The sequence below is a fragment of the Phyllobates terribilis genome, unplaced genomic scaffold (assembly GCF_046119375.1).
Source record: "Phyllobates terribilis strain yellow unplaced genomic scaffold, ASM4611937v1 Scaffold_13__5_contigs__length_258822181, whole genome shotgun sequence".
Lineage (NCBI taxonomy): Eukaryota > Metazoa > Chordata > Amphibia > Anura > Dendrobatidae > Phyllobates > Phyllobates terribilis.
Window position 1 is genome coordinate 76,013,035 of NW_027362773.1, and position 21,714 is coordinate 76,034,748.

The 21,714-nt window shown below is 40.7% G+C and overlaps 1 protein-coding gene across 1 annotated transcript in view; it reads left to right on the forward strand.

The window, feature by feature from the left end:
- The window catches only part of EHF (ETS homologous factor), a 63,646-nt gene extending 44,264 nt beyond the window's left edge, over nt 1-19,382 (forward strand). Inside the window, exons 2-9 of the mRNA XM_073658129.1 lie at nt 324-423; nt 2,416-2,652; nt 5,706-5,765; nt 6,217-6,276; nt 6,842-6,910; nt 7,645-7,710; nt 11,793-11,988; nt 15,141-19,382. Of these exons, the coding sequence (XP_073514230.1) occupies nt 327-423; nt 2,416-2,652; nt 5,706-5,765; nt 6,217-6,276; nt 6,842-6,910; nt 7,645-7,710; nt 11,793-11,988; nt 15,141-15,240 (885 nt within the window). The 5' untranslated portion in view covers nt 324-326 and the 3' untranslated portion in view covers nt 15,241-19,382. The remainder of the gene's footprint in view (nt 1-323; nt 424-2,415; nt 2,653-5,705; nt 5,766-6,216; nt 6,277-6,841; nt 6,911-7,644; nt 7,711-11,792; nt 11,989-15,140) is intronic.
- The last annotated feature ends 2,332 nt before the right edge of the window (nt 19,383-21,714 follow it).

The window sequence follows — 21,714 nt, forward strand, 5'->3', positions numbered from 1 at the left end:
TGATCCCCGGTGCACGTGACTTACTATCAATGCTGTTTGTACAATACCAGCTTTAGGCGTATCGTGAACCATGAACTCTGCTAGTGAAAGTGAAAGGGTTTTACTCATTTATTAGAGTCTATAATTAGAAAGTTTGAGCTAAAAAAAATAAATATATATTTATGTATTTTTCTTTTTCTGAAACAGCGCCACTCTTGTATATAGGTTGTGTCTGGTATTGCAGTGGTGACCTCAAGCATCAAAAATATTCAAGGATGTACATTTAGGTGATTTTTAGAAAATATTTCCATAATTATCTAATGTTTGTTCTACTTTATTCGTAGATCATGATTTTACAAGGAAGCAATATCATGAATATTAATCCAATTACCAACTCACACTCCCATCAGCCTTCCTGGACTGCTCCCTACCCCACATGTGATGGTAAGATAAGGTTATTCTAAGACTCTGTAGCTTTTTAGGAACTAAGGCCACGGCCCCACTATCAGTATTTGGTCAGTATTCGGTCAGTGTTTTTTCTCCGGAGTGGGAGCCAAAACCAGGTGAGGAACAATCAGAGGAAAGGTATAATAGAAACAAGTCACCAATTCTGCATTTATCACCCACTCCTGGTTTTGGCTCCCACTCCTGAGAAAAAATACTGACCAAATACTGATAGTGGGGCCTTGGCCTAAGACTCCCCCAGGCTTGTGGCTGTTTTTCTGTTTTTTTTTAAACATTTTTTATAGCTTTATTTATTTTTTTATGGCTGTTTTTGATTTCCACCAAATTTTTATTTTAATTAGCGCCTTTTTTAAAATTATATTTAAAGTGTTCACCTGTTTCTTCTTATGTTCTCCATCGTGGCCATTATTTGTGGTTTCCAAATGTTTTTGGCTAATTCATCAATTGCAACTTGTTAATAATACTTTTGGCACAAATTTACTATTTTCCCCACAACTGATTTTATGTAAGCTTGAAATTTTCGTGCACATTTGGGCAACATTTTAGCAGCACCTGTGACTTTTTTTTTTTTTGCTCTAAAAAACAACAAATAAGGTAAAAGACAAAAATAAAGAGCTTTTTGCTTTTGTGCAAAATTTTGAAGAATTTGCTACATGGGACTGATTCTATAGATGCCCCTGCCTTGGATATCATCACAAGCAAAAACTTAAAATGCTGCAAATTCATACTAAGATCCATCAACAGCAGCCAGCCTGCTTACTGACAGTTTCCAAGCATCAACAGATTTCTATCTTACAAAAATGAATTGAAAACATCTTACAAAGATTTGACCTGTTATCACTCCACTGCCAGTGCTAGTTAAAGAGTAACCATCATTTTATAACTTTTTTTTGTTTAAATAAATAAAAAATAAAATAATACAAGAAACTTTGTAATATATTTTATCACAGAAATCTGCTTCTTTTTCTTCCTGGATAGATCATTTTATTCTCAACTCATGGTTAAAATCTGTATTCTGAGAAATTTCCCCTTTATGAGCACCAACTGCAATCTCTTATTAAGTTCTATAGAGAACAGGAACTTTTGTTGCAGGAGAACTTGCAGTGAAATATCTGTGTCGGCCCCTATCTCCTAGAATTTTAAAAGCACCAACTATCATCTCCATACTCTATAATGGGGAAATCAGTCTTCATTCAATACAGATTTTACCAATGAATTAATGATCAGTCCAGGAGGAGAAAGAAGCAGATTTCTATGTAAGATATATTACAAAAGTTACTTATTTTCATGTGTATTATTGATTTATGAAATAAAAATTAAAACCACGGTTACTCTATAATGGCTCAGTCAGACGACTGTATAAATCGGAACAAGATTGGATTGGCTGGCTGCTCTCCCGCTAAAGCAAGACTGCTGCATAGAAGTACATGAAGCTGTCACACTCCAGTCAGGAGAGCCGCCAGCCAGTCCGTGCACTGCATTTCGATCTCGTTCCGATTTATACGGTCTTCTACCTGTGCCCAAAACTGGATGTTATAAGATACAATCGAGCCATTAAATAAATCCAACTTTTCCTGCAGGACAAATGAAGGGTCAATTAACATGAATGCTAAAAAATGTAATATATGGTCACACTGAGTCCTCCAGAATAGCAGGTAATATAGAGGGTCCCCAGTGGGGGACCTATGAAGTCCATATGGTCTAATAGGGACATCCCTTTTAAGTGTTAATAATGCACACCTAGTACCGAGTAATTCTATTCTAATTAGCTATGGAAAAAACTTCTGATGAGGAAAGCAGACAATATCTATCCAGCAGGAAGCAATTAATAAACTTTTACTCCTTTCACAAACAAAGTGAAATGTTTCTCATTTTTACAGTGCCAGCTGCTTCTATAAAATTTCCAATCTTTGCCAAGAGTTTGTGCACTTGTGCGGTGCGTGACATCTCCTGTGTCTTGTCTTTCTGCAGGATTCTTCTCGGCGCAGTGGCACGACATACACCCGCAGTACTGGACTAAATTTCAGGTCTGGGAGTGGCTGCAACAGTTCGTGGAGACCAACCAGTTGGACGCCAGTTGCATCCCATTCCAGGAGTTCGACATCACCGGGGAACGTCTGTGCAGTATGACCCTGCAGGACTTCACACAAGCTGCAGGTGCCGTCGGACACATCTTGTACAGCAATGTCCAAAATCTCAAGTGGCACGGTGAGACTCCATACTGGGGACAGCAGCTCACATCGGCCACTGCCCCAAAATCAGCATGACTTCTACTAGTTTATTTCCCAGTGATTAGCACCTCCTGGTGTTTTTGGTCTATTGACCCAGTTCCCACAATGGTACGCCAGTCCCCTAATGTATAGTGTTTTGTTGCCCAGTTTCCAGTAGCACAAGTTTTCTTGGTCCAAGTGCGTTAAAATGTGACCATTTGGCACAGCTTGGACCCATTATTACGATCCAGAATGGTTTAGTGCTCCAAAACTTGAACCAGTCATTGGAGAGCAATATTTGCCCCCAAATAAGGTGCTTGGCAATTAAGTGTATCAAGCAGGCCCTGGGGTGCATCAGTATAGTGCTTCAGTCCCTATTGTAGGGACCTATAAATAAATTGCCAAAAGAATCTTCTAATAATTAACAAATAACTACTGAAAAAAACATATACATAAATATACAATTAATCAAATACACAAAAATTAGAAGAAAAAAAGAAGAAGTAAAAACGCCCCATAAAACTGGAAAAAGGGAAAATGCAGCATGATCTATGTCTATGATATATCACACCGGGATAAAAGTATAATTAATGACAAATATAATAACTTAATCAGAAAGGAAGGGGGTTTACAATGCCTGCACATAAATATAATCAGGGGACCAAAAACATGATTCAATAGACTATGATCAACATTATAAGAAACTTAATTCATACAATGACTCCTCCGAGCAAAATAGGATAATAAATAAATACACAATAAATAATCCCAAGGAGATCCCTCACAGACAAAGCATCTAATAAAGCGCAATAGCACCAGTACCCACAACACTCACCATCATCAATGCACCAATCATTCGAACCCCGATGCGCGTTTCGCACATAGTTTGATCAGGGGGTACTGGGGCAGTGTCCTTAGCCATCATATATAGTAGTTGCTCACCTGTATGTAATGGGTGTAATGGGTTCATGTGAGCAGCCCGTCGCTACATCACTCACTACGTCCGGCGAAAACAAAAAGTCCTCTTTCTTCTACCCTCAAATTTGGGATCACCAACTAATAAATAAGCTATATCTTCCAACAGTAGAGAAAACTCTGATCCTGGACAATTAAACTCTTAGATGGTGCGAGTAAATGTGACTGTGCCATCTAGGTGGTTAGACAGATGGGTTTCCCTGACAGCTAAGGGCCTAAAAATGCCCTAAACAAAAATTAGAATATCATATAGGTTTCATGACAGGTGACAATGGGATACATATTTGATGATTGACAGACACATGACCGTATAAATCAGATGAGGATCGCAAAGTAATGCTCGGGCTGGCCATCAGCTCTCTCGACCCGATGGTGACATCTTCATAGAAATACATGAAGCTGTCATGCTCTGGTTGGGAGAGCCGCCGGTCAGTCCGAGCATTGCGTTGCGATCCTCAGAGTTATACGACCGTCCGACTCTTTCCTAATCCTCATACTGTATATCCTCCTCTATTTAATGTGACATGGTTAGACAGCAAAGCTTCCAGCTCCTGTAATTTGTGCAATTTTCTTTGGGTATTGCAATATTTTGTAACCTGTCACAAGCATTTGATATTTTTATTTGTTCATATGTCATCTTAAAACTATTAAAAAAAACAAAAAAAAACCCACTTTTTTACATTTTCCAGAAACAAACATATATTGGATCATCACCACAATTGTAAAAAAAGTTAACACTTTATTTAAACCCCATGAAGAACAGCATAACAATTATTTACAGAACAGTTTTTTTTTGTTTGTTTCTCTCCACCCTCCCAAAAAAAGAATTATAAAGTTAATTAATAATTTAGGTATACCGCAGAATAGGTCTATTAAAAAAAATGAATAGACTCTCAGAAATCAGACCCACATACAGCTACGTTATTGGAAATATAAAAAAAAGTTGTTCATGGAACGCAGTGACATAAAAACTATATTTCGATATGAATTTTGCCAATATCGTGTATTATATTGCCTAGAATTGGACCAACTCATAGAATAAAGATAACAGATTATTCATATAATTCGTACAAGAATAAAATGCAAAAAAAAACAGTAGGATTGCTCTTTATTTTCTAAAAAAAAAATAATAATAATAATTTTAAAAGTTGTTAAAAAATCATATCTCAAAATGGTAAAATCGAAAAAAAAAAAAGAAAAACAGAAACAAATCATCAAAGTTATTTTAAAAAAAAGTGGTGTCTCCTAATGCAGAGATGCAAAAACTGAAAATTTAACGCGGTCCTTGGTGCCTTTATAGGCTTGGTCCATAAGGGGTTAATGTCTGGATATTTTGCATTTCCTTATTCCTCCACTTTGCTCGGTCTTATATCTTGGCATTACTCCTACTCTGTTTTGTAAAACTTCCTCCTTTGCGATATGTGATATAACAAATACTCTTATGCAAAATGACAGGAGAAGCCGAACACGTCCCAGAGTTCCCCCATGACAGGTGATTTATATCAGTATATGGCTTTTAGGCTATCAGGGGAATTGAGAAGGGGTTATCCAGTCCTTTGTAGGGATAACCAGGGAAATTCTGGGTTCGAAAACCCAATTTAATTTCACTATTCGGAGTTATTAGAGGGGATCCCCCATGCAGGACCCTCAACTATCAGCCAAAGCGGACTACAAATAGCAGACCCAGCACATACATGCATTATACAGGCAGCCTATTCCATTCTTTGTGAATGATGTAATAGTTCATTTCACCTGTGGTGGCGCTGCAGGAGAATTGAGCACTCACTACCATGTACAGATCATAGTTGATCACTGAGGGTTCGGGCAACATGTGATCCCCCAATAATAGCACTAAGACATGTTAACAAAAAATGTTTTTATTCACTGACAGCAAGCAGAGATCTCGAAATAAAAATACAGGAATAATGCACAAATTATATTAAATTAAATCCTATTATTGTAAAGTGCTGCGGAATATGTTGGCGCTATAAAAATAACAATTATTATTATTATTAAATCCATTTATTACATGGATCTGTCATTGATGTCAATGTGGCTGTTATCTCTTTCCTACAGGTCAATATGGAAGCCAAGTTCTACAGTCGCTCAATGTCGTTATTAAAACAGAGCAAACAGGTATAATTAATATTTTTCATATTAACGTAAATTTTCATGTCCTTCTGAGGAAGTGAAGTCAGAAATATAAGTAATGATTTTTAAAAATTGTCATAGAAAAGTCGATCATTCATGGAGACTTATTAATCGGCTGCTCTCAGTGGATCTGGCCTCTGAAATCCCACGTGATCGCCTGCTGTGATCAAGGGAGGCTGCCGCTAGCCATGCATTTCCCCTGCAGTGGCCACTAAAGGACAAATGTGGTATTGCATCATGCCAGATGTATGTCCTTGCTACACTTAGAATTACAATGTAACCTGATCCCTCAGTGAGATTCCTCCAGGTTGATCCATTACCCAACGTGACTATGGATTTTTTTGTACCGCAAATGTAAAAAAAAATGATTTACTTCTTAGAATAAATGCTACAATGATTGATTGACTGTCAATAAAGTAAATGTTTTCTACCCTAGATCCTGGTCCGATCACGCCCTGGAAAGAAGATACATTTTTATATGAAAGCAGCTATGATGGTAAGTTTGTATTGCTGCATTTTCAGCCTTAAAGGAGACCTCTGAGATTGAGGATAGGCCATCAATATCAGATCGGGTGGGAATTAGACTCAGAACCCTAATTGATCAGCTGATTGAAGGGATTGCAGTACCACGCACGGCCACTAAAAGGTGTACGGCACTGTGAAAAGTAACGTGACACTCAACAGATCTCAACAATCCTCTCAATCAGCTGATCAGTGGTTGTACCGGGAGTCGGATCCCCATCAATATGTAATGATGGCCTCTAGTCAGGGGCCCCATAACCAATAGAAAACTCTTGGCCGAACTGTGTCCCCCGACTTTTCCATACTCAGCTGAGTTCCTGTGTTCTCTATGAGAGAGCCACTGCCAGACTCCTCCGGCGGCGACTTTTCTAGCTGAGAACAAAACGATTGCTAGTCCGAAATCAAACACGCCAGATCCTTATCTCCCCCAAATATTCTGTTGGAGTAGAGTTGGCGGCACCAATACACATTAGATTTACATTGTTATGTAATATCTGTGCCATTGTGAAGCCATGATTGTTCTTGATTATGTCTTTTAGACTTGTATGATGGTAAAGCCTTCAGCCGGAGTCAGCTGTCCACAGCTGCAGCCAATCACTACAATACAGGTAGCTGTCTGCCACATTATCATATGGCGTCGTTGACTTATCGCACCATAAGTAATGTTTCTCCACATTGTCCTGTCTCCTTCTTGAGACTTTCTAGCATATCCATCCATCTTTTTGTTATTTTCCCTTCAACTTTTTGCCATTCTTACACCCCTGTCTATATTCCATGTCCGGACTTTACAATGAAGGGGGGGGGTGTCTCTGATTGGAATCCCCTCTACTTCGCAGAACAAAGATTCCGTACAGCTTCCGGCGCCCCCAAGCTCTTTCTTCCAGCTCAGACAGAGTGTGACCACTGCAGCTAATCAGTAGCTGCTGATTGGCTGCAGTGATCACCTGACTCCTCCCACCAGAAGAGGAAGCCAGGAGACCAGTGGAGAGCACCGGCAGCCGTACGGATTATTGGTGGGGGTCTGGTATGTGAGTGTGTGTATTTTTTATTTTAGAACTGTAATGAGCCCATTTTTATAGTGTTCTGTAAGTAGCAGACATTCCCTTTAAGGGACATCACAACTTTCCCATCATAGTCTTATTATTTTAAAGTAGCAGTTGACACCCAAAACAATACTGCCCCTACAAGGTGCATGAGAACAGCACAGGTTTTGGTGCACTGTATTGGCACACGCATGAAATGACCCTTTGTCTCGTATATGAAAATTTCAACAGTCGGTATTACACCATTTCTGGCACAAACCGACCCCAGAGCACAACAATACTGTTTTTTGTTTGCGCAGCCTATGCAGAATCTGACGTGAAGAAGTCTCAGGACCATCCTCAGAGAGCCAGCGTGAAGAAACACAGTAAGTATTGTTAATCTGCCAATCAGTAGGTTATCAGGAGTCACGGGGGGGGGGGGGCAGGAAAAACCGAACCTTGCACCCAGCTCAAGAGATCGCAACTTTGCACGGCATTTTTTTTTCTAGATTTTTTTTCCATTTGCAGTAAGGTAGAGAGATAACTCAGAGTCTTCAGTAAACAGGTGAATTCCAACGAATTTTAACAGGTTGGACCACATTAGCGGTTACATAGCACACATTGTATAACGCAACGACTCTTCTTAGGAAGGAAACACTAATACGGTTCCCGGGAATTTCCTGGCAGAGCTGTGACTCATTGGGTGTTTATACAGTACAGACCAAAAGTTTGGACACACCTTCTCATTTAAAGATTTTTCTGTATTTTCATGACTTTGAAAATTGTACATTCACACTGAAGGCATCAAAACTATGAATTAACACATGTGGAATTATATACTTAACAAAAAAGTGTGAAACAACTGAAAGTATGTCTTATATTCTAGGTTCTTCAAAGTAGCCACCTTTTGCTTTGATGACTGCTTTGCACACTCTTGGCATTCTCTTGATGAGCTTCAAGAGGTAGTCACCGGAAATGGTTTTCACTTCACAGGTGTGCCCTGTCAGGTTTAATAAGTGGGATTTCTTGCCTTATAAATCGGGTTGGGACAATCAGTTGTGTTGTGCAGAAGTCAGGTGGATACACAGCTGATAGTCCTATTGAATAGACTGTTAGAATTTGTATTATCGCAAGAAAAAAGCAGCTAAGTAAAGAAAAACGAGTGACCATCATTACTTTAAGAAATGAAGGTCAGTCAGTCCAAAAAATTGGGCAAACTTTGAAAGTGTCCCCAAGTGCAGTTGCAAAAACCATCAAGCGCTACAAAGAAACTGGCTCACATGAGGACCACCCCAGGAAAGGAAGACCAAGAGTCACCTCTGCTTCTGAGGATAAGTTTATCCAAGTCACCAGCCTCTGAAATCGCAAGTTAACAGCAGCTCAGATTAGAGACCAGGTTAATGCCACACAGAGTTCTAGCAGCAGACACATCTCTACAACAACTGTTAAGAGGAGACTTTGTGCAGCAGGCCTTCATGGTAAAATAGCTGCTAGGAAACCACAGCTAAGAACAGGCAACAAGCAGAAGAGACTAGTTTGGGCTAAAGAACACAAGGAATGGACATTAGACCAGTGGAAATCTGTGCTTTGGTCTGATGAGGCCAAATTTGAGATCTTTGGTTCCAACCACCGTGTCTTTGTGCAACGCAGAAAAGGTGAACGGATGAACTCTACATGCCTGGTTCCCACCGTGAAGCATGGAGGAGGAGGTGTGATGGTGTGGGGGTGCTTTGGTGGTGACACTGTTGGGGATTTATTCAAAATTGAACGCATACTGAACCAGCATGGCTACCACAGCATCTTGCAGCGGCATGCTATTCCATCCGGTTTGCGTATAGTTGGACCATCATTTATTTTTCAACAGGACAATGACCCCAAACACACCTCCAGGCTGTGTAAGGGCTATTTGACCAAGAAGGAGAGTGATTGGGTGCTAAGCCAGATGACCTGGCCTCCACAGTCACCAAACCTGAACCCAATCGAGATGGTTTGGGGTGAGCTGGACCGCAGAGTGAAGGCAAAAGGGCCAACAAGTGCTAAGCATCTCTGGGAACTCCATCAAGATTGTTGGAAGACCATTTCCGGTGACTACCTCTTGAAGCTCATCAAGAGAATGCCAAGAGTGTGCAAAGCAGTCATCAAAGCAAAAGGTGGCTACTTTGAAGAACCTAGAATATAAGACATATTTTCAGTTGTTTCACAATTTTTTGTTAAGTATATAATTCCACGTGTGTTAATTCATAGTTTTGATGCCTTCAGTGTGAATGTACAATTTTCGTAGTCATGAATATACAGAAAAATCTTTAAATGAGAAGGAGTGTCCAAACTTTTGGTCTGTACTGTATTTTATACAATGTTTGTTTTATTTTATTTTTTTAAACAAGAGCCATAAAGTTATGACAATTGTAAGAGGCTAGGAAAAATAGGACAACACCACCTCCTGTCATGTTTGGTATTGCACCTAATTCGAGCTTTACACCTATCCAGTGGACAGGAATGGTGCTATTCCTGCTAAAAGGAAAACAGCAAGCCCATGAACTACTATGATAAAACTGATTCCCAGGCGGGTTTCATTTGTATTATACAGCCAAAGCAGGGACCTGAGCCCGTTCCGACCACTGCTGCTGTTTGAGCCCTTAAACGCTGCTGAGCCCTGAAATGCTGCTGTACCTGACTACTCTGACAGCTACAGCATTTAGGATTCGCCATGCTGGTGATGGTTTCATACCCTCCACCACTTGATCACGGGGTGCCGATGGGTTCCCTCCTGAAAGTGGCCATTGCTGCTATCTAGGCTCTCCTGCACAGCGCAACCATCACCATCAACCATCATTTTCCTTATGTGCTGCAATAAAATTATACAACCCGTATGGTAAACTCCAGAAAACTAATTTAAATGCTAGAACTACAGTTTTTCAAACATCATGCCCTCCGCAAAAAAAAAAAGCCATAAAGCACGATCAAAACATTGTAGCACACCAAAATTTTAATGCAAATACATGTCGCCAGGTCATTGCTACTGCACAATGAATACCGTAAAAAAAACATTCTGTCATGCTAGGTATGGGAAGAAACCAGCGTACGACAATGGGAAAAGGGGGGAAGCCCAGCAACTAGGGAAAGGGGAGTGGAGACCCCTAAGCAGATCTAACAACACCCTGACTCCCCTATCATCCCTAAATAGGTTTCTCATCTATCACTGAGCAGGATACCTTAGCCCTCGCTGACCCTAGAGCTAGGCCCTAGGTAGGGAGGGGGAGGGGTGAGCATTAGTCAGCCCCGCTGCAACTAAATACAAAACAAGTGAAACATACAAGGGGATACACTTAGCTTTGAAAAGATACCAGAGCGATAATGACTAAAATCCACAAAGGAACTCCAAGGAGAATCTAGCTGACTGCTAGAATTCCAGATCTGAACAGAGGAATTAACTCTATCACCAGCAACAAAATGGAGAAACTGAGTGTATGTAAAGATTCAGCAAGGGTGTGTCAATTAGCAGCAGAAGGTGGAGATCACCACTGGGTCCTAGAGAGGGAGGGATGATGAAAGGATCAAGAAGGTGTCTGCAAGGCCAAGCGCAGTGACCTTCTACAGCCGGATCCAGAATGACTGTCTGTCAAACCTGACACACCCGTGACACATTCCTAAAAAACAATGGCAACGTTTCACCCTACTTTTTTTTTTCAGTAAGCTTATATGGTAAAATGAATGGTGTCATTCAAAGCTACAACTCGTCCCGCAAACAACAAGCCCCTCATAAGGAGATGTGAACAGAAAAATATAAATATTACTGCTCTCGAAATAGGCGAACAATGAACGCATGAAAACGCAAAAACGGAAAATCACCCTGTCATCGGGGGGGTCGAATCGACACTGCCGTCCAACAAATTCTGAGTGGCTGCATGTTGGGAGCGGGATCGGTAACCATCTCCTTCTCAGATGCATTTTTATAGGGGTTGTCCTTAAAGATTGACTCGGAATGGTGCTTGCGGGGCATGGCTTTATTAATAGAAGTGGCCCGTGGTGCCAGGGATTTAGTTTCTTTTGGCTCCGGAACTGGTTAGGTTGGGGTTGCGGAGCAGCAGCGATATTAAGAGGAAATTATTTGGCTGTGGTGATGCCGGTAGAGAACTCCTGGATATGGATATTTTCTCTTCGCTCCATGTTCCCTGATCCAGTTAAATTAATCTTACCGGCTCTGTCTATGAACGACTTTATGGCACGATCTGCTGGTAGCCTCCAGTTTCGGGTCTCTGTTGTGCTCAATACTGGACAGTATTTTTTTCGGTCAGCATGTGACCAGAGCTGTGTATTATGGGGGCTGGCTTATTTTTCAATGGCTAAGCCAGCCCCCTTCTCTGCCACCTAAATAGAAGAGGGGGCTGAATTAGAATATAAAATATAATGGAACGACTCCTGGAAGGAGCGTAGTTTGTCGTAATTGACCATGATTTCTTCTCTTCAGACCCACGCGGGACGCATCTGTGGGAGTTTATTCGAGATATTCTGCTCACACCCGAGAAGAACCCGGGCTTAATAAGATGGGAAGACCGCTCCGAGGGGGTGTTCCGATTCCTCAAGTCCGAGGCGGTGGCACAGCTATGGGGAAAGAAGAAGAACAACAGCAGCATGACCTACGAGAAGCTGAGCCGCGCTATGAGGTGACAGAAGGACCTTTATTACTTTATCAGGACTCAACTAACTTTTACAATGTGGTAGAAAGACCTTAGGGCCCCATCTGACACCAGGGGCCACATGCGACTGCTACCTTGACACCACCTAAATCTAACCTTTACCCTTATGGTTTACTATAGAGTGCTAAAAGAATACAGTGATAAATAACATTGCCTAATGAACACTGGCCAATCAATAAACTAGATGCTCCTCTAGGGCCGGCCCTGGAGTAATATATGCAAAAAAGGCACTCTGAAATTAATGAAAATCTCTTATCGTTTGGTCTGTATGTGTCCCCCTCTACCTGCCAGAAGCCATCATTACACTATGGTGTCTAAATTGTAACAACCCAGGATCATTATTTCTTTGTGCAGGCTCCTCCTCTTTTTCTAATATCCTTTCCAATTGGCAGATGTGTGTAGTCACATGACTGTTGAATCCCACCCATTATGGGTGGGACTAAGACATTTAACAAAAAAAAAATCACTTTTGTAAACTTTATAAATCTTGGAGGTTCCAAAATAATATGGGATTAGTGATGTCACACTGAGCCTAGTGATGCCCCTCAAAGGAAGTTCTTCGCCAAATAGACGGCTACAAGTGGAAGTTTTCCTTTAAAGGGGTTCTCCGGTGGAAAAGAAGTTATCACGTATCCCAGGATTCGGGGCCCCCACAGATCTTTAAGTTGTCACCAGACAACCCCTTTAAGACCACATTATCTTCATGCATAAATGCCATCTGTCCTGGATTTGCTGGGACAAAAGGGTGTGGTTTATGTGTAGTGGGCGTTCCTGGGGGATTAGAAGCATTTCCAACACTGGTTGGTTTTTCCCTGGTGGGTGTGGTTGGAGGTGGGGCTTAAACATCCCCAGAGATGTTGGCAAATATGTACACGTGGCCAAAGTAATGGGAATTCACACTGCTACTGTGCCTTTAAGGCGTAGATCGTATGACCACCTAGTCTACAAAAAATGAAAAAAAAGTTAGGCAGGTATTTAAAGGGCCAGAAACACATGATTCAGTTGGAAAAAAAAATAATTTTCCCTATGACAACACTTCTTATCTGTTTTTTTTAGTCTGGTCATAGGGACATTACATGGATTAAATTTAAATTAATTAACATTGACATCAATTCTGCCTCTGGTTTGAATAGTTGTGGTTATCTTTGTGTATATGTGAACATTGATGTGGACGGTGATTTGGAGACAGGAAGTGTTGTCATGAGAAGCAGGTGGATATTTGTTGTATTCTGAGTCACTATTACATAAGAAAGATGAACGATCCTTGCAATGATCTCCTCTTGGCATCGTAGTAGGTGACTATATCTGATCCGATGACACACGCAGATGCAGTAGCCTTTATTGCAACATTTATTTCATGTTATTCCTCCTTTAGCCTCTACAATCTCGTTCATCTGCATAGTTTTTACATTGTATCAGGAGGAATTTGCTGTGCCGCAATGAAGTCTACTCCACCTGAAGAAAACACAATTCTGAAAAAGAAACATAGAGGACAACTGTGTTTCATTTTCAAAATTGCTAATATATCTAAAAAATTCCATCTCTTTTAAAGAAGTCCTGTGTCTCCACTTCTAAGTAGCCCCAGTAATCATGGGCACACAGAGGCAGACCAGGCAGCTGCCACGGGGTCCTTGGAGAAAGGCCTAGTTGATCCCACACTGTTTGCTATTGTGAGAACATACATTTGATTAACTTTAGACCCCACCTATACAAGTTGTAGCATCAGTGTACAAATAGGACACCATATTGTACTTATATATCAATGTCATACAGTACAATGCTCAAATAACTATATACCGTACAAATAATACATCAAAGAGTGTCGCAGTGCCACATAGTGTGAAATAAATGCCACCATGCAATTCTGAAATAATATCAAATAATGCCAACATAAAGTAGCCAATAATACCACCATAAAATGCTCAGATAACAGCAACATACAGTGACCAAATAATATCACCATAGAGTGCTCAAATAACCACAAAATATACTGAATATATAATACCAGCATATGGTGATGAAATCATATCAACATTCAAAGACCAATATCACAATAGAGTGCTCAAATAATACCTACATACAGTGCTCAAATAACACCACCATAAAGTGACCAATTTTGCAATCATAGACTGCTCAAATAATTGCATACAGAGACCACATAATATCACCATTCAGTGCTTAAATAATACTTACCTATATTGCTTGAATAAAACTTGCATACAGAGACCAAATAATATCAACCTGCGGTGCTCAAATAATACCTACATGCAGAGCTGAAATAATGTCACCATAAAGTGACCAAAAATACAACCATAGTCTACTCAAATAATACTTACATACAGAGACTAAATAATATCACCATGCAGTGCTTAAATAATAGCTATATATATTGCTTGAATAAAACTTGCATACAGAGACCAAATAATATCACCATACAGTGCTCAAATAATACCACCATAAAATGACCAATAATAAAACCATGGGCTGCTAAAATAACACTTACATACTGAGCCTAAATAAAATTACTATGCAGTGTTAAATAATACCTACATTTATTGCTCGAAAAAACTTGCATACAGAGACCAAATAATACCACCATGCGGTGCTCAAATAATACCGACATACAGTACTCAAATAATGTCAAAGTACCTTGACCAAATAATACCAGCATATAGTGATCAAATAATATTTACATTAAGGGACCAAATAATACCACCATACTGTGACTTAATAATACCACCACGAAGAGCTGAAATAGTTCCAATATACAGTGCTCAAATAATCCAAACCTGGAGTGACCAGATAATGCAAACATACAATGTTCAAATAATGCCACCATATTGTACTGAAATAATACTACCGCACAAGGAACAGCCCTATTACAGTAACGTAATAGCAGCACTATACGATGCATAAATAATACCGCTATATAATTAATATAAAAATTCTGTGTGGTGAGAAGCCATAAATGCTCGTTCATCCATAGGGCCCATAGAGAGCACACAGGTAACGCACCCGGTGTAACAATGGGTAGAATCCCCCTTTAAGACGCAGCAAGGTTTTACGGCATGAGATATTTGGGATAAACTAATACATTTTGGCTTTTTTTTTTACACCAGATACTACTACAAGCGAGAGATCCTGGAGCGCGTGGACGGGAGGCGTCTGGTTTATAAGTTTGGGAAGAATGCTCGGGGATGGAAGGAGAACGACAGCTGAAGCCCACTGAAGCCCACCACTGACTGCAAACACTGACTAATTTATTTATATGGGGGCAGCAGAAGGAGAAGAAGAGGAGGACGGACTCTGCGCCTCTAGTGCCTTTTCTCTACACTCGGGAGGACGGCCTTGTACACAGTTTTCTGTGATTCGCAGCTTTTCTGGGATTCGGCTGCATTGTATTCTGAGCTCTCGGGGGATTTATAGGGTTAATTGGATGTAATAACGTGAGATCGGGGACGCCGGATTATGTTCTTGTAATTGTTTTGGTCTTGTATATACTTTGTGTAAAGTTCTTTTTTTTTTTACTGGGGGCAGATTTTGCAATGTAATTAAAGGCAGCTGCATCTTTAAGGGGTATTCAAAAAAAAAAAGAAAAACGTATTGATTGTATACTGATCTATTATACTTTGTTTCCAAGAGCTCTGCTTGCTGTCATGGGTCAGGGCAGTTTTCGCTTCTGCAGCCGGGATCCTTGCGATTACTAAGCCCCCGCTACAAGTCGTGACATCTTAGCGATGTAGTGAATGCAAGAGTCGCCCAGGACACCAGCTGCAGAAATGGAGACTAGACGCCGGACCAGAACAGCGCAAATCTTTTTTGATTTTTGTCACTTTTTATCTTACTTTTTTTCCCAAAAAAATATATGGATGGTAACATATACCAAAAACGTATCTGCGTCCTTATAATGATGTCTCAATAACTGTATAATTATCTGACTGTGAATCTTCTTATTTTACCTGTTACTGGATGGAGGTGGAAGCTGCTACTTTTGGGCATTACAAGCTTTATGTCTAATATCGGTGGGAAGAATTCTGGGGTTTTCTTCCTCCACTATTGGTGGTCAATAGAAATGGGAGAACATAATAGATTATTTCTACCTTATCTACAGTTAGGTCCATATATATTTGGACAGAGACAACATGTGCCACCCTGTTTTTAAAGGGACCAAAAGTAATTGGACAGATTAAATAATTGTAAATAAAATGTTCATTTCTAGTACTTGGTTGAAAACCCTTTGTTGTTAATGACTGCCTGAAGTCTTGAACTCATGGACATCACCAGACGCTGTGTTTCCTCCTTTTTGATGCTCTGCCAGGCCTTCACTGCGGTGGTTTTCAGTTGCTGTTTGTTTGTGGGCCTTTCTGTCTGAAGTTTAGTCTTTAACAAGTGAAATGCATGCTCAATTGGGTTGAGATCAGGTGACTGACTTGGCCATTCAAGAATATTCCACTTCTTTGCTTTAATAAACTCCTGGGTTGCTTTGGCTTTATGTTTTTGGTCATTGTCCATCTGTAGTATGAAACGACGACCAATCAGTTTGGCTGCATTTGGCTGGATCTGAGCACACAGTATGGCTCTGAATACATCAGAATTCATTCGGCTGCTTCTGTCCTGTGTCACATTATCAATAAACACTAGTGACCCAGTGCCACTGGCAGCCATGCATGCCCAAGCCATCACACTGCCTCCACCGTGTTTTACAGATGATGTGGTATGCTTTGGATCAAGAGCTGTACCACGCCTTCGCCATACTTTTCTCTTTCCATCATTCTGGTAGAGGTTGATCTTGGTTTCATCTGTCCAAAGAATGTTCTTCCAGAACTGTGCTGGCTTTTTTAGATGTTTTTTAGCAAAGTCCAGTCTAGCCTTTTTATTCTTGATGCTTATGAGTGGCTTGCACCGTACAGTGAACCCTCTGTATTTACTTTCATGCAGTCTTCTCTTTATGGTAGATTTGGATATTGATACGCCTACCTCCTGGAGAGTGTGGTTCACTTGGTTGGCTGTTGTGAAGGGATTTTCTTCACCATGGAGATTATTCTGCGATCATCCACCACTGTTGTCTTCCGTGGGCGCCCAGCTCTTTTTGCATTGATGAGTTCACCAGTGCTTTCTTTCTTTCTCAGGATGTACCAAACTGTAGATTTTGCCACTCCTAATATTGTAGCAATTTCTCGGATGGGTTTTTTCTGTTTTTGCAGCTTAAGGGTGGCTTGTTTCACTTGCATGGAGAGCTCCTTTGACCGCATGTTTACTTCACAGCAAAACCTTCCAAATGCAAGCACCACACCTCAAATCAACTCCAGGCCTTTTATCTGCTTAATTGAGAATGACATAACGAAGGGATTGCCCACACCTGTCCATGAAATAGCCTTGGAGTCAATTGTCCAATTACTTTTGGTCCCTTTAAAACAGGGTGGCACATGTTAAGGAGCTGAAACTCCTAAACCCTTCATCCAATTTTAATGTGGATACCCTCAAATGAAAGCTGAAAGTCTGAACTTCAACTGCATCTGAATTGTTTTGTTTAAAATTCATTGTGGTAATGTCTAGAACCAAAATTAGAAAAATGTTGTCTCTGTCCAAATATATATGGACCTAACTGTATCCTCTCCTGCATACAGTCGTAATAATCAAAGCATATTCCTCTCGTATGGGTTAAGGCTGTGGGGTATATTCAGACTTGGCTGCTGGGGTGCAGATTGGGCTACATGGGTGGCTTATAGTAGCATAATCTAAAATCTACAGTGATCAATCCCCTTTTCCTGGGGCATTTGTGGTGGTGGGACTTATTGCATTGATGATAGTAATACACCTTTAAATGAAGAGTTGTTAAAGGGGTAGTCCGAAATTTGGAAAACATGGCTGCTTTTTCCTAAAAACAGCGCCATACCTGTCTACAAATTGTTACAGAGCTGAACTGCAATACCAGATGGAGCTCATGGACAGAGGTGGTGCTGTGTCTGGAGGAAAGCAGACGTGTTTCTATTCTATAGTTTCCTTAAATTGAGTTTCCATCGAAATGAAATTTTACAAAAACCTGATTAATGGAGCATTAAAATATAGAGATTGAGCATTGCCGCTATGTTATCCTCATTTAAGTGAAAATTTGGCCCTAAGCTAAGGACAAAGTAATGTGACACAGGGTGAATGCTAGTAGTAACATGATACCTGGCCAAGCTGGCCATAGGTGGAGGAGCTCTTCCAAAGGCGGTCCTCACAAAGATCTGACTGGTTCCCAAGGCTATGTTCACACTGAGTTTTTTTGGAGTGCAGGCACTACCGAAATAGAAGCTCATTCTTTACCAAAAATATCTATAAATTATTTCAGACTAAGCCATAACTATGAAGAGCACGCACTTATTATCTGATGTTCTGCTGAGATACATTTTCCTTACAGCTGATGCTCGGCTGACTTATCGCTATTTCCTGTCCTTCAGAACTTTTTTCTCGAGACAGAAGAGTTGAGTATGGAAGGGTCTTCAGAGAGAACACAGAGTCTGTGACACTAAATATGCAAGATTCATAGAGAACAGGGAGCGCTAGAAATGAGTGAACCTTTTGTGGAATTTTCCTAAGAAATTACGCTGTGAAACGAAAAGACTCAAATGTCCTGGAAATCTTCTTTACTGTTGTGCTGTCTCACACTATCTGTACAGTTTCTTCAGTATTTTATGGCTTTCTATCCTTATTTCTATGGCAGAACTGTGACGTCGTCTCACTATCCAGATTCATCACAATACGGCTGCTGCATTCCCTGCCTCGGCTTTTATACAGGCTATGATTATGAGGAAACCTGCCGACGTCATGTCAGCCGTCTCTGGCTGATTTTAGTCCGTGAATTGCAAATTGTTTGAACTTTCCGGGTTCATCAAATACCTGAAAATTCAACGCAAATTTTATTTGCATCAAATCGATTTGCTCATCTCTCGCGACCACCATAGCAAAGATAAAAATGAGGCACCTTTCAGCTTCTTCCTGACACCATCACAGCCTTATCAATCTTGGGTAGAAGGTCCTGATGTTCTCATCATATTTTTAGAAATTGGGTACATTTTCCAATTTTCATTTGCAAACATTGCGGGGCGTCCTCTACCCATTTCACTGGGGACGAGACCAACCTGGAAGTGTCTCCGTTCTCCAAGGGCTTTTTCTATAAATTTCAGTCTTTTGGTAGTAGAGGTAGACTAGTATGAGATGACGCCATCACACCTCTAACAAGACAAGAAGAACTCTGTCAACATTAAAAAAAAAAGTCAAAATTGAATTTCACACTTTTTTCTGATGTAGCTCATGATTATGGAGAAATGTCTAGTTTGTACTGTATTGTTTATTAATAAAATGAACTTTTAGATTAATCTCTGTTATTTGTCTGTATGGAGTGTTATAAGTTTGGGATAGGTGTACAACATTTACGTCATATATATCATCACAGAATGTCTGTGAATCATATAGAGACTTTAATGGGGTGGTCCGAAGTCCAAAGTAATTTTCATCCCCAATCCCTATCTATTTTATGCCATAATCTAAGCTATTTTCTAATATACTTGAATTAAAAATGCCCTATTCTTCCCTGACTACACTAACTGCTTTTTTAAATTTTTTTACTACTTCCTTTTTTGATGACGCTCCATTTGAGAATCCCAGTGCATACTGTGATACTCAAACGTCGCATCATCAGGAGGCAGAGGCTGCGGTCACTGCCGCAGCCCTTGCCCCCTTTATGAAACTAAGAGTCATCAGTAATGCTCCTTTCAGGGGTTGGGCTAGTCCTTGCGCAAACTGCACAGTGACAGTGCGCTCTATCACCAGATCAGCAGTAATGAGCCAGCAACAGAGTGCGTTGTCAGAATACTCGGCATGCAGAGATCAGCACCGCCCCCACAAGTGATGTCACTGGTCTCTGCACTAAGGGTATTCTGACAACGTACTCTGTTGCTGGCTCACTACTGCTGATCTGGCGAGAGAGTGCACTGTCACTGTGCACAGTGCACATGGCCCAGGGACTAGCCCAGCCCATGAAATGAGCACTGTTGATGACTCTTCATTTCAGGGAGGGTGCAGGGGCTTTGGCAGTGACCACAGCCTCTGCCCCCTGGTGGCACTTCGTTTGCGCATCCCAACTTGCACTGGGATCCTCAAACGAAGCATTATCCAAAAAAGGAAGTAGTAAAAGAAGTAAGAAAAGTAGTTAGATATTGTAGTTAGGGAAGGATAAGGAATTTTTAATTCAAGGTTATTAGAAAATAGTTTCTTTCATGGCATTAAATAGATTGGGATTTAGGATGAAAACTTTGGACTTTGGACCGCCTCTTTAAAGGGTTTTCGCGCTATACAAATTGTCTGATCTCCCATTTTGGGATCGGTTTCCCTAAGTCCCAATTGAGAGCATTGCGGTCTACGTCTCCCCTCGCCCCCCAACTATCTTGTTCTTCCAATAATCTGGCCAATGGTTACAAACTCTCCTGATCACTGTGCCCAGTATATCAATGGCAAGAGCAGCAGTTTGATCTCCAGAGCTGATCTTCCAATCATAACTAGGGACGTTGTGGAGTTACATAGTCTTTTGGTCATCCAGTCACTCTCCTTTATATTATTATATCCCATCGCTCCCTCTTCTCCTTCATTTTCCATGTCTGATGGCCGAGTCTATATTATTCCCAGGGCCAGAAAGAGGGGTTGACAGAGAAGGCAAAAAAATGGGGCACGACTGCACCAAAAAATGCTCTGCTGAATCCCTTTGTATAACCAATTGGACATTGAGTCCAACCTTCTGCTATTCCAGAGAACCAAAAAAGCGCTTATTTATGAGAGAACGTCACCTGTCTGCGAGGGAGAGGGTCCCCATAAAAAAAAGTCCATCCAACAACAACATAGTTGGATATTCAGGGACCAAGAGTGGGAAATGCCCATAAGATTCCTATGTTTCGGCACCAAGAAAGCTTCTGTCCTTCATTACTCCCATATTCAAGTCATTGTTCCTTCGCTGGGGTTCATAAGGATTGGAAGAAGAGAGGTGACAACTGCCTTGAACAAATTCCTGGCTTAGGAAATCGGTTGTTGTCACCTTTCAAGCCCCTTTTGCCATTTTGAAGGACTCTGCCAACATCCAGACACGCTGGAGTAATAAGAAGGAAGAACATTAGAGAACTACTCATAGGTTTTGTGCAGTCGTCTCACCCAGGTTCGGTGACACTTGTGGATATTCGCCACCTTTTGACTCTTTGACACCCACAAGTCATCACAATTACTATGCAATTCATTGAGGTGTAATTTTGAAAACAAAAATAAAAATCTCAGGCTCGTCATGAGGAAGTAGTTTCCATATTGCCTCATCTGGGTAGAACTGAAAATCAGTCACTTGACAAGTATTGTGACACACGTGAGCCATAGAAAAAGTGGTGAGGGCACGTGAAATGTAGTAACACCGCACATACGCCTGGAATATATTACTCATCCGTGGCAAACATTGTTCACATTCATCCGCATCTCACGGGGGGTCATTAAAGCCCCCAGATAGACGGTCACTTGCTAATCAGTATCAGGTCACAAGATAAATTCGGGATCTGGAAGAAGAAGTCTGGAATTACATTGTTCATCGGAATCTTCTGCTTCTTTTCCATTGTTTTTAATTGTGACAAGAGTTGATTTTCAGATTGATTCATGCATTTGGGTTTTGTGGTCCATTGG